This window comes from Ambystoma mexicanum, chromosome 10, assembly GCF_040938575.1.
Source record: "Ambystoma mexicanum isolate Mex_15411 chromosome 10, UKY_AmexF1_1, whole genome shotgun sequence".
NCBI lineage: Eukaryota > Metazoa > Chordata > Amphibia > Caudata > Ambystomatidae > Ambystoma > Ambystoma mexicanum.
The window spans coordinates 1093883683-1093900334 of NC_090932.1; the positions used below are offsets into that span (position 1 = coordinate 1093883683).

At 43.5% G+C, this 16652-nt stretch overlaps 1 protein-coding gene across 4 annotated transcripts in view; it reads right to left on the reverse strand.

Annotated features, from left to right (window-relative positions):
* The window catches only part of STAMBP (STAM binding protein), a 675416-nt gene that overhangs the window by 448644 nt on the left and 210120 nt on the right, over positions 1 to 16652 (reverse strand). For all 4 annotated transcript variants that reach the window (XM_069618921.1, XM_069618923.1, XM_069618924.1 and 1 more), the window contains exons 4-5: positions 15938 to 16033; positions 14696 to 15059 (exon numbers count right to left, since the gene is read on the reverse strand). In XM_069618921.1, coding sequence (XP_069475022.1) covers positions 14696 to 15059; positions 15938 to 16033 — 460 coding nt within the window. The remainder of the gene's footprint in view (positions 1 to 14695; positions 15060 to 15937; positions 16034 to 16652) is intronic.

The window sequence follows — 16652 nt, forward strand, 5'->3', positions numbered from 1 at the left end:
GCTTTTATTAAATCAATAAAGAAACTGCTCTCCCTACTTCTATGGGGCTTGCCCTGCTCTGTCAAAATTAAATGTTCACCATCCTCGGTCAGAAACCAACTATTCTAACCCTAACACTATAAACTTAAGTCTTTAAGTAAAGTGAAGTTACTGTATCCTTTACCAGGAGAAGGACTCCTTTTCTCCTGGTCCTTTTATCAAAGTTCAACACAGCGGTCTTTAAGCACTCTTGCAGAAAACTTGTATTATTCGCCAATGCCTTCCAGGAAGTAGACAAACTCAGCCTTATTTGGCTTCCATTTACCACTCTGATAAAGGAGATGGCTCCCGTTCCACTCTACTTGGGCAGCAGAATTGGGTAGACTACTGCATTGAGGGAGAGGACTCCCAATGCTATCTGATTGAGCAGTGGTGTTTGGCTGACCACTTTGATGAGAGAGATAAAGCCTGATGCAGCATTGCTCCTTGGTTTGGCTTCTCGGACCCCTCCAGGTATTCCTGCTCTTCCAGTTACCTTGTTCTCTGCTGGGACACAGCTCCGGTTCTTCCCGGGGTTGCAGGTTCCTTCCTCTGTGATTTACGACACCTGCGCAGCTCCACGGCAGGCTCCAGCTGGTGGTGTTTGCACTGTTTCCAGACCTCATGGTCCACCTTTCTGCGGTCGCGTCACTTCCTCGATTGCTTTGTCCTTCTGGTGAGTTGGCTCCCAGCCGGCACCTGGGACATTGGAGCAGCATCCCGTTCTTTGCAGCCTCCGCCTGGAGGAACAGCTTCTATGCGTCTCTGGTCCTCCCGGTTTGAATCGCTCAGGCAGGGCTTGCGTGCTGCTGGCTTCCGCGATCAGAGATCTCTAGGCTGTTCTTACTTTCTTCTTTATATTGTTGACACCGCCCTCGCGTAACGTCAAGTTTCTTTGGCACTCTGCATGCCTCCAGTGAGCCACCTTGCTACAGTACTTGGCTGATTTTGCATATGACTTCACAGGTTCTTTTTCGTCCCAGTATGATCTACATTTGTCACAGTCATGGCTTTACAGTAACACATGGCTCCATAATCAACGATAGGAGATAAGGGGTGACCAGGATGGTAGAGGGTTTTGTGAGAGGATTGCAGAGAGGCTTTTCTCCAGGTGGACATCCTTATCCCCAGGGGGAAGAGTCCCCTCCTATGAGGTCCTCCCGCATATTACAACACCCTTGGCGACCATTGGGTAGCGGCCTCACCTCCCTAGCCTCATAGGAAAGGGTTCCATTCTGGGTAGAAGTGACAAGACCTGGTGAATCGTCACAATAAGCAGAAGTCGGCAATCACTATTTACTAATAATTATGAACAATAGAGTGAGAGAATGATCATCACATTGAACAGATGGAAGCGTGTACCTATGTTCGCGCTGGTCGAATTTCTTTGATAAAAATTGCGATATTGCCCAAGCAGTTATATCCATTTCAGAATGTCCCTATTTGGCCTGTGTGAGGAACTCATGTTATCAAAAGGAGAGTCACAAACAAGAGGTGCAAGTTCAACAGTTTTATTTATAACTTTGCAAGGGGTTGGAGACTTCCTAACTGGCCCTGAATCTAAAGTGGGAATAAACTCGTAAAAGTAAAACAGTGTCAGTCCAGTCAAAACAAAAGGTTCTAAACCTAATGCCTGCCCTAATTCTAATACAAAATGTGCAAGGGAAATATACACAAAATGAAAAGGATAGTGTTCTCAACAAAAGGATCAAGATGGCAAGAGGTTTGAATCAATCATTAATCCCTTCCCCCACCTTGGGACAATGGGATTCGAGGGCATAGGGACATGGGTAACACACTTTTCCCTAGTGAGGCACACTCTGGCTTACTGGAGCGAGTCAACAGAACGTTCAGGCTTCTTTCATAATAAAATGTCTGTTTGTGCTTTCCAAAAACAAAGGTTACAAATGTTTTTCCACAAATAGACTTCTTCGTCTTAAAACAAAACTTTAGTCACAATCTTTCACAAAGGTCTCAGGGATACTCCTTCCCCAAGCTTTCTTGGTCGAAGACTTTCGAGACGGCATAGGTTAGGCTTCTGACTATGCCTGACAACTTCCACAACTGTTACCTTCACTTTCTCCCATTGCTTCCTGGTACTTGTTGCAAGATTATGGGCTTCCCTCCGTCAAACTCAAACCTGTTTTGGCTCTTGTATTTTACACAGTTCAATATTCAGTTTCACACAGACCCCCCCTACATCAGGCTCAAGCCTGTCTTTGCTCCTGTTTTTAACACTTTCTGGGGAGATTCCCTTCCCCAAGTTCCTTGTTTTTATTAGTCGAAGACTTTCGAAACAGCAGTACTCTTACTTCCTTGCCTGACCACTTTAACACTACTGCCTTCTGGTTCATGTATTTCCCTCTTGCATTAATCTCTCGTGTTTAGTTTTCAGCACAGTTCAAAACATGCCTTACAGAGACTTTCAATAATGCGGTTCCCCTTTGCACGACATTGCATCACAGTTCGTTTCTTCACGCATAAGTCCCAAACCTTCTCCAATAGTTTCCTCATTGTCCTTTTTCATATAGTGGTGTGGCTGTTTACTACAAGTCTCACAATGCAGTTCTATTAATTAAAATTGCTGTTCTTTCACTTTAAACAAGCATCTGTGTCACTTTGGTTTAATGGGGAATACTGCCTTGTCACTGTTAACTTTCACACCCGATGTTTCTGAATAGTAGAAAACACTTAAAATGGTTTTCAATCACACGCAGGCAACTCTCAGAATGTTTACTGTTTCTTACGGAGAAAAATATATGGGCAAAGAAACCCTCTTTTTTAGGGGGCCTGACTCTTGAGGGTAGAAAAGATACACAATTATAAGGGGGTAGAGTCAACAGGCTTCCCTAGCCAGTAGCGTGATGGGTGGTCGGTAGGACCTTGCAAGAAAAATACTGTATTGATAGTTAGCCACAGACAAAAATCACCACAGTGTGCATGAAACAATGATCAGCATTTATTTTCAAAGAAAAGCGAAGAAGTTTTGTCTGAAGGAATTCTTATGTGCCGTGGCACAACACAAGTACATATAAAAGTGCATGTATACTCTGCACGGTGGTGGGTTAGTAAAAAGTGGTTGCAGAACATTCAGTGTATCGCCATTGTACAGTGAACATTGTTAAGTTGATAACAATCTCTTATACATATTGTTCAAGGTCACAATATATCAAACAGTGTCGCAGACAGAACAGTTTCCGCATTTGAAATGGCCTTGCACCGGGGGTAGCTGCCATAGTGTGGTTTGGGTGTTGCTGGTGGTATCAACCTCAGTATATGTATGTACAAGGATGTCCTTTAGATTCCGATTGCGTTTGAACGCAAAACGTGGTTTTTCCGGTTTGAAGCAATCTGTGTGTAGCTTATCCCAGTGTTTGAGAATCACCTTTCGTATAGAATTACTCATGGGGTAAAAGTGGTAACGCAGGTCATTTTTTCCTTTGATTGATTTCTGACAGTTGGGGTGAGGCAGATCTCTCGGTTGGTGTGTTTGACTCTTCTTCTTGCCTGACGGATAATGTGGCTAGGATACCCACGTTCTTTGAGCCTAGTTGCTAGTTCTTTGCTTTTCAGATCATATTCACTCAATGTGGAACAATTCCGTCTGATACGTAGAAATTGACCAAAGGGCAGATTCGTTTTGAGGCCCAAGGGGTGGGAGCTTGAATACTCTAGCAAAGTATTTTTGGAGGTTGGTTTGCGATATAATGTAGTATTCAAGGAATTGTCTTGATTCTTAGATATTTCTAAATCTAGAAAAGGAATCTGGTTTTTATTGTAGTCAATGGTGAATTGGATACAGGCATTTTGGGAGTTTAACCATTTCATAAATGTGTGTAGGTCCTCCTCTGTGCCTTTCCAGATCATAAAAACAGCGTCGATATATCGTAACCAGCAGCCAATTGAATTTTTGAAGATGTTGTGTTCTGCGTAGATAGAGATCTTTTCAAAATTGTCCATGAACAAATTTGCTACATCCGGGGCAAAAGTGGCGCCCATGCTGGTCCCATGGCACTGTTGATAGAAGGTTTGTTTAAAGATAAAGTAGTTTTCCATTAAGGCTAAACGAATGCACTCAAGAAGAAAAGCAGTCGGGGGGTCCATAGATGTTCTGGCGTCTAGATAGGTTTTGAGCACTAGTATGCATTCTTTTTGTGGGATACTAGTATACAAAGATTCGACGTCTAGTGTCACCAGTAGGTCGTCTTGATCCGCTTGTAGGATGTCTAGTTTCCTAATCATTGATGTGGTATCTTGAACATATGAAGGCATTTTGCAGATGAATGGTCTCAAAAAATGGTCTATGTAGATAGACAACGGTTCCAAAACTGATCCTATACCAGCCACAATGGGCCTACCTGGTGGATTTGATGTGTTTTTATGGATTTTCGGAAGTAAATAGAAAGCCGGGATGATGGGATGGTTATTGATTAAGAATATTTTTTCGTCATCGTCAATCCAACCTTCTGCAAGTGCGTGGCACATCAGGCTAGTTACTTCTGATAGAATCCGAGATGTAGGGTTCATGGGTATTGGTCGATAGAACTTGGTGTTGGACAATTGTCTCATAACCTCGGTTTCGTAGAGAGTGTTGTTCCAAAGGACGATGCCCCCGCCCTTGTCCGCTGGTTTGATCAAAAAATGTTTGTTGTTTTCTAGAGATTTGAGGGCCAGCCTCTGTTGTGCTGAAAGGTTATTTTTAGAATAGATTGGTTTGTCAAATAAATGATGCATCTCTAAAAGTATGCGGTTTTCAAAAGATAAGATCTCAGGACAGACCATCGAGGAGAGTGGCGTAAAAGTTGACGGTGGTTTTAGGCCTGTAGATTTTGGCGGTTCTTTCTCCGGGCTGTCTCTAAAATAGTAACGTAACCGAATGGTACGAAAGAATTTGCGTAATTCGGCTTCTGTATTGAATTTGTCTGCACTGGTGCTGGGTATAAAACTTAGGCCTTTACTCAGGACTTCAATTTCATTAGATGATAATACATGATCACTCAAATTGAAGATGGGGATTACCATGTTTTTTGCGGTCGTCGACAACGAGGGAGAACCCGTTACCAAGGCCAACACCCAATGCGCACTCGCAATTGGGTGCCACGACCGCAACAAACATGGTAATCCCCATCTTCAATTTGAGTGATCATGTATTATCATCTGATGAAATTGAAGTCCTGAGTAAAGGCCTAAGTTTTACACCCAGCACCAGTGCAGACAAATTCAATACAGAAGCCGAATTACGCAAATTCTTTCGTACCATTCGGTTACGTTACTATTTTAGAGACAGCCCGGAGAAAGAACCGCCAAAATCTACAGGCCTAAAACCACCGTCAACTTTTACGCCACTCTCCTCTATGGTCTGTCCTGAGATCTTATCTTTTGAAAATCGCATACTTTTAGAGATGCATCATTTATTTGACAAACCAATCTATTCTAAAAATAACCTTTCAGCACAACAGAGGCTGGCCCTCAAATCTCTAGAAAACAACAAACTTTTTTTGATCAAACCAGCGGACAAGGGCGGGGGCATCGTCCTTTGGAACAACACTCTCTACGAAACCGAGGTTATGAGACAATTGTCCAACACCAAGTTCTATCGACCAATACCCATGAACCCTACATCTCGGATTCTATCAGAAGTAACTAGCCTGATGTGCCACGCACTTGCAGAAGGTTGGATTGACGATGACGAAAAAATATTCTTAATCAATAACCATCCCATCATCCCGGCTTTCTATTTACTTCCGAAAATCCATAAAAACACATCAAATCCACCAGGTAGGCCCATTGTGGCTGGTATAGGATCAGTTTTGGAACCGTTGTCTATCTACATAGACCATTTTTTGAGACCATTCATCTGCAAAATGCCTTCATATGTTCAAGATACCACATCAATGATTAGGAAACTAGACACCCTACAAGCGGATCAAGACGACCTACTGGCGACACTAGACGTCGAATCTTTGTATACTAGTATCCCACAAAAAGAATGCATACTAGTGCTCAAAACCTATCTAGACGCCAGAACATCTATGGACCCCCCCGACTGCTTTTCTTCTTGAGTGCATTCGTTTAGCCTTAATGGAAAACTACTTTATCTTTAAACAAACCTTCTATCAACAGTGCCATGGGACCAGCATGGGCGCCACTTTTGCCCCGGATGTAGCAAATTTGTTCATGGACAATTTTGAAAAGATCTCTATCTACGCAGAACACAACATCTTCAAAAATTCAATTGGCTGCTGGTTATGATATATCGACGACGTTTTTATGATCTGGAAAGGCACAGAGGAGGACCTACACACATTTCTGAAATGGTTAAACTCCCAAAATGCCTGTATCCAATTCACCATTGACTACAATAAAAACCAGATTCCTTTTCTAGATTTAGAAATATCTAAGAATCAAGATAATTCCTTGAATACTACATTATATCGCAAACCAACCTCCAAAAATACTTTGCTAGAGTATTCAAGCTCCCACCCCTTGGGCCTCAAAACGAATCTGCCCTTTGGTCAATTTCTACGTATCAGACGGAATTGTTCCACATTGAGTGAATATGATCTGAAAAGCAAAGAACTAGCAACTAGGCTCAAAGAACGTGGGTATCCTAGCCACATTATCCGTCAGGCAAGAAGAAGAGTCAAACACACCAACCGAGAGATCTGCCTCACCCCAACTGTCAGAAATCAATCAAAGGAAAAAATGACCTGCGTTACCACTTTTACCCCCATGAGTAATTCTATACGAAAGGTGATTCTCAAACACTGGGATAAGCTACACACAGATTGCTTCAAACCGGAAAAACCACGTTTTGCGTTCAAACGCAATCGGAATCTAAAGGACATCCTTGTACATACATATACTGAGGTTGATACCACCAGCAACACCCAAACCACACTATGGCAGCTACCCCCGTTGCAAGGCCATTTCAAATGCGGAAACTGTTCTGTCTGCGACACTGTTTGATATATTGTGACCTTGAACAATATGTATAAGAGATTGTTATCAAATTAACAATGTTCACTGTACAATGGCGATACACTGAATGTTCTGCAACCACTTTTTACTAACCCACCACCGTGCAGAGTATACATGCACTTTTATATGTACTTGTGTTGTGCCACGGCACATAAGAATTCCTTCAGACAAAACCTCTTCTCTTTTCTTTGAAAATAAATGCTGATCATTGTTTCATGCACACTGTGGTGATTTGTGTCTGTGGCCAACTATCAATACAGTATTTTTCTTGCAAGGTCCTACCGACCACCCATCACGCTACTGGCTAGGGAAGCCTGTTGACTCTACCCCCCTTATAATTGTGTAACTGTTTCTTACGGAGCCTTTCCACCACGTGCTCTTTCTTCAGACGCATATGCTCTGTTACATTTTATTTGCTAGACAAGCTGTCAACAGTGGAAATCTTGTTTTTAATTACCGCGCGGTTAGGAGATTCAAAGGGCCTCCCGTTTCATAGCTTTTAGCAGGTTTCATTCAGGGGTGGACTGGGAACCAAAAGAGGCCCTGGAAATAATTTTCAAAGTGGCCCCATATTACGCATATTCAGCAAGTCCAATCCCTTTCCTATGGGAACATTTGGAAATACCACACAAAAGAGGCCTAACGTGCAGAGGCCTACCGGGAAATCTCCAGAGTTCCCTATAGGCCAGTCCACCCTTGGTTTCATTGGATGTCTTCAAATTACTGCGTCTTGCCTGGATAGGCAGTTTCAGGCTTTTCCTCTTACCCACGGACCCTCCTGTGTTTTTCAAACCATTGGGGAACGGATTCTCAAAAGAAAAGGGGAAGGCAGGCTTTTAATATGGCCTCTTTCGCACGCTTAACCTCAGTCCTCAGAGGTCTTGCTCTCTTGCCATACACAGCATGACTTTTCTCTTCTCAGTCTCTTCTAGGGCTTCGGCGTCTCTTGGACTTCTAACAGCTCTTCTGCACCTCCCTTTGACATCTCCCTCGCTCTGTGTTTCTTCGCCAGTTCCCAACTCGTTTGTCCTGTGATTTCTGATCACTCTTTGTATACCTCAGGAGGTGGGTAATGGGTTTCAGGTGTATGTAATTGTGATTGAGTGCCTGACCCTGCCAGAATTCATTAGTGGGACAGTGCCATTGCTTTGAACGGGTGGTAATCTTCCTAGACTCAGTCCTCTTCTTACTCTTCCCAGTAGTTGGACTTCTGGAGTGGAAGTAAGGGTTGTGGGAGTTGTATCTCAAAGGGTTTAAGAAAAAATCATCCAAGTTATTGTCAGGATAAAGGGGGTAGGTAGATGTATGGTTGAGGTTAAATGGGTTTTCTATCGGATTCTCGTGATTTTAAGGAGAAATTCACACCCCAGTTTAGGGATGATCCAGATTTCCCCTTCTTTGTCTTTAAGGGAAAGTACTGGGGTAGGATGGATCTTGCTGGTAATAGCCCATAAAGACTGAGGGGATGTTGGATAGGGATACATCGGGAAAAGGGCAATACCATGTCTCACCCGAGGGTGCTCCTCCTGCAGTCCCCAAGGATCGCCCCTGCCTTCAGGTGATCCTTCCCCACTTCTTTACCCCCAGGGTTGGTACCCAAACACGATAGACCTCCCCTGACCAGCCAAACAATGTATCCATGGGGTCTACAAGTGAAAACACCCTCAGATTTGTCACACCTAGCAAGAAGTATGTCTGCACCCTACATAACTCATTTTCTCAATTCCTCTGGCACTCCGATGTAGTTAGAAATAAAAGTGGCACTGTCCTACTAAACCTTATGTAACTTAGGATTTAAGGCACCAGACTGAGTTGTACTGGATGGTGGCTTATGAACACTACGAACCCTACGGGTTGTGGATCACACAACCCTCTCCTCATGTGAAAATTGAACGTGCAGCTGCAGGCGACAGACATTTATACATTCCCGATTGCCAACACGTACATGGATCCCCGTAGGTTCGATCCACACAAAACATCATTCCTAGCATGGCTGAAAATACATTGGGTAAAAAGTTCACATGCAGCCTATAGTAAAGTTTTACTGTTGTGGCGTTTGCCTAGTATCCCCACCTACAAGGGATAGAGCTACATGAACCAGCTGGTGGGGTGCGGAATTCAACATACTTGGGGATATGTCTGTACGTGGGGTATTTATAACACTGCATGCTGCAGCGTTCAATTGCGTTCCGACACCACTCTTCAGGCTACAATGGCATAAAATAAGAGCAGCCTTTTAGGGGAAGTTGCCTATGTTGCCCAATGAGACAACACCGGACCCCATCCTCACATACATTGCTAGCTCCCAGGGCTGCAGGCAAGTAGTAGCTAAGCTATATAACCTAGTACAGATAGCTAAGCCTGTAAATGTAAGCAAACTCAGAGAGAAATGGGCTAGTGACCTGGGAATAGATATCCCATGGCTACAATGGGGAGATGTGTAGTCTTGGCAGCGTCTCCCAAGATTTATTATCCTACAATTTAAAGCGTTACATAGGCTACATTATACACCGGCCAATATGAAACATTAGTGGAAATAATAGTGGACTGTGTGCTAGGTGTGATGCTGAACTGACCGACCATACCCACATGCTTTGGCCCTCTCTGGCACTGCGTTGCTTTTGGATAAAGGTTTGTAACACACTTGCAGAAATCATTGGGGAAGACGCAGGAATCTACTCTGCAATTATGCATATTTGGTGTGTCAAATAACCTACCTTTGCTTCAACGTAGATTTGTCAACCTGTGTTTTCTCTTAGCAAAGGGTTGCATACTTAGGAACTACACTAGTAAATGACCTCCTACGGTCGACAGATGGCTGACGGACGTTACTTGGACAAACAACAATAAGAAACTGTATTATTGCCATGATGCAGCGAACATCCAAGCTCAAGGATGGACATATGGGCATATTACAGACTCTACTTACTGAAATCTACTACCATCAGACCTACTTAAATGTTGGGCCCTACCCAAAGTTGGCACTACCGCTCTGGTTGTTCAATCCAAGCTATTTGTATAAAATGTAAGGGTGCTAATTTAAAGCTTGGACACAAAGGTGACATGTTTTGTGACAAAAACCTTTATTCAACAGAATAAGGGGGTTGATAAAATGCCTTTCTGTCCCTAAAGCTAAGAGGGTGTTCCCTGCCTCAAAGAAAGCTAGTGAAAACGTTGGGATGTGAAACAAATGCACTTTCATGTCGGCAAACCCTACTAATGACCCTAACACTCTTAACCTGAATCTAATGTGCAAGGATACTATCTCAACTTAGGAAATAGTTTTAAAGTTCTTTGCCAACAAAAAGTTCAAAGTCTCTGGTGGTTTAAAGAAATATGCAAATGTTCTTTCCAAAAGAAACAATGTTGGAATATGCAGGGAATGGCTCCTTTCCCCTGGATTACGTCTTCTTTCACTAAACCAACCAGGAGGTTTCTAGCTTCTTTTGCAGAGTCCACAACAATATTCTGTTAGCTAAGGTATTTGCCTTCCTTTCCCTGGCCCCTGTTAAGCTTTCATCACAGTGTACCACAAAACTATCTTGCTGGGTCCCAGACCCAGTATTCTCTCAGATAAAGCTCACTTGAGCATTTGGCTCTCTAAGTATGCATGTCTCAGACTTTCTGTACTAGTGTGCCAACTTGGTTTACTCTCCTGCCAAGAGTAGGATTCTATCTCTCTTGTACTTGGGTGTCGCAGACCCTCTTATTCTCTTGCTCTAATATCACTGCGGGCCCCAGACTTGCAGACCTGAATCGCGACAGCTTGGTTCACTGCTGCCAAGTGGAGGATTCTCTTTCTCTTGTTCTTGGGGTCCCAAAACCTCTTATACGGGGGTCTCTGTACACTCTCTCGGGTACCTGCATGCTTAGTTCGTGACTTCCGAGCAGTGGTATGTCTGCACGAGACTCTGGCAGCGTTCGGGTGCTTAGTTTCATCAGTCTTTGCTTCGCTGTGCACTTCGGTTCTCCCGGAATGCCCTTTCTTCAGCTGGAGGCTCCGGAGATCCTGGAACTCCGGAGGGTTTTTCGGGCTCCAACACAAGTAGCCCTTACATCCTGGACTATGCTCTGTCCTTCTCCGTGCACAGCGTTCCGTCTCCCCAGTCTTGCAGCCGGTGCTACAGAGTCGCTGCCAACTCCTTGCAGGAGAGAAGGGGGAGGGGGGCGGGAGATCTCCTTCACCTGGTTTACCTAGTCTATTTTGAATTATTTTGTCCCAATCAGGTTCAGTGGGAGACACGAGTGATCAGCACAGTTCTCAGAATCAATCTTCACCCTCTTGGACATCTTCTTCATCCCAGTACTTGTATTACAAGTAAATGGAAGGCCAGTTGGATTCCCTTGTACTTTATTTTCTTAGAATAAGGTTGGCTTGTTATACAACAGAAGATATTAGCACTGTTTGTAACAAGGGAAGGAAGGTTTGGTTTTGGCAAAGCAGAAGGGGGCGACAAAGCAGAACATACTGCATTTGCTGGGAATTTTTGTCCCTAATCCCATAATGAGCTTCCTCTCCCTGTGCAACAACCCCAGGGGGACTATTGTGCTGTGGCCCCTTTGGCAAGGTCTCCCACCTACGTGAGAAATGAGAGCATCTTCTGATTCACCACAACTCTCACGACAATACGAACCACAGGCTTTGCGGGCAGATATTGCACTGCATTTCATTGTGCAAATGCATGCGCTGTTGGCAATGTACCACCTGTACTGTATACAATCTATACTAAGGCATTGCAATGCCAAGATATGTGTGTTTACGTCTAGCCAAGTGAATAAATAAATTCACTAAAAATAAATTCAAGAACTTTTCACAATCTCAAAATGCATCGAGTTAGGCATTTCCAGTTTGAACAATCCACGTCTACTGACAGTGATACAACCTTGGCATATTTCACGTTTGCACGTTACCAAAACATTTCCAATTTTAACACCCTAGTACATTTGATTTTACACAAGCCCAGTAAATCCACAGTTTACACAGTCCCAACACAGTGCCAGTTTTCACAAATCCAGTATAGTCAGTCAATTCATTTTGCATAGTCCAATAAACTCCCAGTTTGAATATATATAGTTCCAGTATGTGCAGTATTATCAATGACAACACCGGAATACTGAACTGAAAACCCCCAAATGTCATGGCAAAAAGCTGCAAATGGAAAACCCATGCTAGTTGACACAGATCGCACAGAAAACACTCTAGTCCCAAGGACAGTTCAAGGGTATTTATTGAATTCTTTGAGGGGCCTAAGGCCGTCACTCTCTCTCTCGCCTTCCCACAAAAATCCTCCATAACCCAGGCGTCAGTAACCCTGGTTAGTCCTATCAATTGTTGACCCCTACTGTCAAAGTTCTGGCTTAGACTGATGATGAGGTTCTCCCTAAATGCAGGCTTACTGACTCCTTCAGAGACTTCCTAACTTTTCTCTACTCTCACAACAGGTTAGTGTTCTAATGGGGAATGTAGTCATGCCTTGAAGTTATGTAGGATTTACCTGGTTTCACTCATGACGATTGTAAGATTACCCTTCTACTCTGCCTGCTTCTCCTCCCTGGACACCTTCCACTCTTCTGTCCCTCCAACATATTCTCCTCCTCTCTCTTGCTTCCGCCTGTTGATGTTAACTCTTCTCCCACTCCACTACTGCTCCTCCTGCACTACTGCTCCCTGCACTAAGGATATCACTTAATGCTACCCGCACACTGTGTAACCTTGTGCGCCCACTCTGTACTCGTGTTTATATTGTATATATTGCTTGTTCTACTCATTATGCTCTGTATATACTTCCATTGCTAACATGTACATTTTATATTTGTAACTAAGCTTTGCATATTCTTGTAAATGCTGCGCCTTGATACCCCTGGGTATATCTGCGCATTACAAATAATAAAACAAACAAACACTACTCTTATTACTCCCCCCACAACACCAATCAGTCACCCTCCTTGCACCCGGTACCAGTCTTCTCACATTTACACCTTACATTTTCCCTCTCTATACAGAGCTCACAAATACTCACACTACAAAGCCATCAGTCCCAATCCAATGCCTCACCTGATCCATAAATCTCCACAAGCTGTTACTCCCTCTTTCTGGTGTCTTGGTCGCCATCCACCTCCTCTGACATCAACCTCTCCTGTTTCCTGTCCTCTGCTTATATATCGCTCCTCTAGTGAGGGTGGGCGGGCAAGTTCCCTATCCAATTTCCTTCCCTGGGCATGTATGTGCAGCAGAAACCTTAGAAATGGGGCTTAGCCCTGCTCATTTCTTCCATGCAGGCTTGCCGCGCCGCCAATTTGATGCTGCTGGAAAATCAGTATTGCAATATGTATTCTGGAGTTCCTTGGTAGGAACACTGTGGGTATGTTCAGGGAATTTCCCTCTTGACAAGCCCATGGTGGCCTAGTCGATAGTTGTGGGATCACCAGCAAACTTTAACGGTGCCACCTGCTGGGCTGTTAACATCTCTCACTGGCCGCTCTGCAGCGGTGACAGGATTTGTGGTGCTGGAGATTTGTTTGTGCTGTTGACTATTCTTGGGTTCCGTGGCGTATCTTCTATTTTTGCTTCAGTGTCTGCATCTGCAATGGAAAGATAATACTGGCGAGAATACATGCCTAGAAGCGAGGCTGGAGACATGGTTCTGCAGAGATATAGATTGGCACAACAAGGGAGGCAGGAATTGGGACTTTCTCTGCTGCCACTATACACTTCAAGGGTAGGACTGGTACTAGACTTCTATCATTAGACCTCCTACCCCAGCCGAGGGGGGTTCTCGCCCTCCCCTTTGACAAAGTGCAGTTATTAGCCTGGTCACATTGGGGATCTCAAACCAAATGAAAAAGAACAAATTACATATTCCTATGCCCCTTAAAACATAATGGTAGGCTGTACGAGGAGGCATGGGGCTCAATCACACTGTGGCATGGCTTGTCACAGATACAAAATAGACAAACACGAATGAATGCTCATATTGACATAAGTCGACAAATGCTACACTGTTTACATCTAAAAAATAAAACCTGCAAGCTAGAGTTTGCATTTAAAGAAATGCCATTAGTGTTTCTCTTTTGCTGGTATCCCAGGGGAGTCTGATGAATTCTCATGCACATTCTCTATGCTTTTAAATCTAACAAAGGTGTGTTATTCAACCTCCCCATTTCCTATGCTCAATGCTCTTTGGAAGTCCTGTAATTTAACATTCACATTCTCCATGCTCTGTAAGCCAAGGAGGAGTCCTGGGGAATCAACTGTACCATTCTGGAGTTTCAGAAAAACCACAATGATCCTCAAATATCAACAATTATATTCCCTATGCACGGTAGAAATGGGGAGACTTGGAATTAACTTTCACATTATCAAGGCTCTGGACGCATAGGAAGCCCTGTGGCTTAACCTTGCATTCTCTATACTCAATATAAGGTTTTTGGATTAACTTTCATATTTTCTATGCTCACAAACCAAAGACAAGCCAGGAGACTAATCTTCACACATTTTTATAGTGTGTACCATTTGGGGGTTCAATGGATTTGTCATCATCATAATGAGTCATCACATTTTCTAATTAAAGTAACCCACGGAGCACTTGGAGATTACCCTTTGAATTTGCATTGCTCTGAACCATAGTAAACTTCTGTGAATAATGTTCATATTCTCTATGCTCAGTACCAACCAAGATAATTGACAGTTACTTACTATGCTCATTGTTAAAGATGCTTCCAGGTTTTAAAGACCTGTCCACTGGAGGAGGGCCTTGGGGCGGGCTTGGCAATGGCTGCACCGGAGACATCGGCAAGGGAGGTGGAGAGACCGCAGGGGGCTCTTTCACCCCAGGTATAAGAGGGCCCCCAACTGGCTCAGAGTCAGGTGCTGGCTTCCCAAACTCCTGCATAATCTTCAATCGTTCCTGTTCCAGCTGCTTCCGTCGCATCATGTCCTCAAACACCAAGAACTGCTCATGCTCAGCTTGCTGCTGCTTTATCTGTGCTACCCTTTGCCGCTCCTCCTCCAGCTGCCGCTGCAGTGCCAGCTGTTGGGCATGCTCCTCCTCTTTTCGCTTCTATGGTGGAAGACAAAACAGCAGTTTTTGTAAAGAGTGTAAATATCTGTAGCAGAAGCAAGAATGTATGAATGTCCAAAATGCTGCAGCTCTGGGCATAGTACTGAGCTAATCACATTATGTTTTCAACAAACAGTTAAACAAAAAAAAAGTTTAATATGAATAGGTTACTTAAAAAAAATCATATGTTTCACTCTGACATCACTCAGCAGGGGGCAAGGCTGTGGAGGATTGTGGGGACTTGCAGGTTATACCATGTGACTATTGACTTGGGTGTTACTGACACATGTTCAGAAATTCATGGCAATATCAAATCAATAACATTAAAAAAATAAAAATGCTTCAATGTGCGTTATTATCATGCAAGATACCTGGCGAAGACTGAAGAAGGTGACAAGAGGTGTGTGAGGAGGAAGAAGGAAAAGGATGGAGTCCAGAGGGGGAGAATGAGATGCTGGAAGGGATCAGTCTGTGTAAAGGTACCTTGAGTTTTGAAAGCGGTGAGGTATTTTCAGATTTTCTTCTGTCTGTTGATGGGGTGTGTCAGTACTCCTGTATACAAGGATGCTGAGGGTTTTGGTTTATGCGAGTCAACAATGCAGTGAAGGATACAGCCAAACAAACAATACTTTAAACAAATAACTACAGTATTACGACATCCATATTGCAGTATTCGGAGGCAAGAAGGGTGTGAGGTCTACAGTATATGTCTGATAACTTGATGATATCTAAATCTAACAGGAGTGAGAGTTGAAGTCTTCTCTGGGAAAGTCGCATAGAGAAATAAAATGTAAATGGGTGGCGAGTTGAGTGACATAAAACAAAGAATGAAATAGGAGGAAAAGAAGGAAGAGTGAAGAAGTAATAAATCAGCTCACCTTGCTCTTATTGTACTCGTCATACTCTCTAATGTATCTTTTCAACAACTCCTTTTTCAGCTCTTCTGCCTTAGGAAACGCAATCTCTTTAAGTTTCTGTAGGAAGACAACAATATTTGACTTAACTACCAACATCAATAAGATCACATAGAAAAACACCTCATGGCCCGCCTAGTTAACTTTATTTAAATATATGGTGTTAAGGTGATTTGCCTAAGTTCTGTCTGTGACAAGACTTTAGAAAGCCCACATTGGATGAACAGAGTTACACCCTTTAGGTTGAGCCTGAATTACCTAAAGGTTTGGTAGCAATGGCTGAGCAGCCAGGGTTAGTCTACGAGGGAAATGGGCTGCAGGTAGCCACACAGAGCTCAGAGGAAACACTTAGTTCGAGGAACCTCTTACACAAAGAGTTAAATAAAAATTAGGCATTTATGTATATACACTGGTAGTATTCAAGTAAGGTAAGCACCATCACACAATAATATAAGAGAACAGTTGCAATTGTGTGGGATATATTGACCCACTCAACGGCATTGCCATACATCAATGAGCTGCCTTTGCGCAAAAAACAGTAACCTGGCTGCGCTGGCTTCTGTGCGCACCAGGACCTCAAAACTGCTTTCGGCAGCAACAACAAAAAATGGCTGCACCATCTTGCCTCACACACTTCAGGCAAAATGGAACACGGGGACACACTGAAAAATATGCCAGT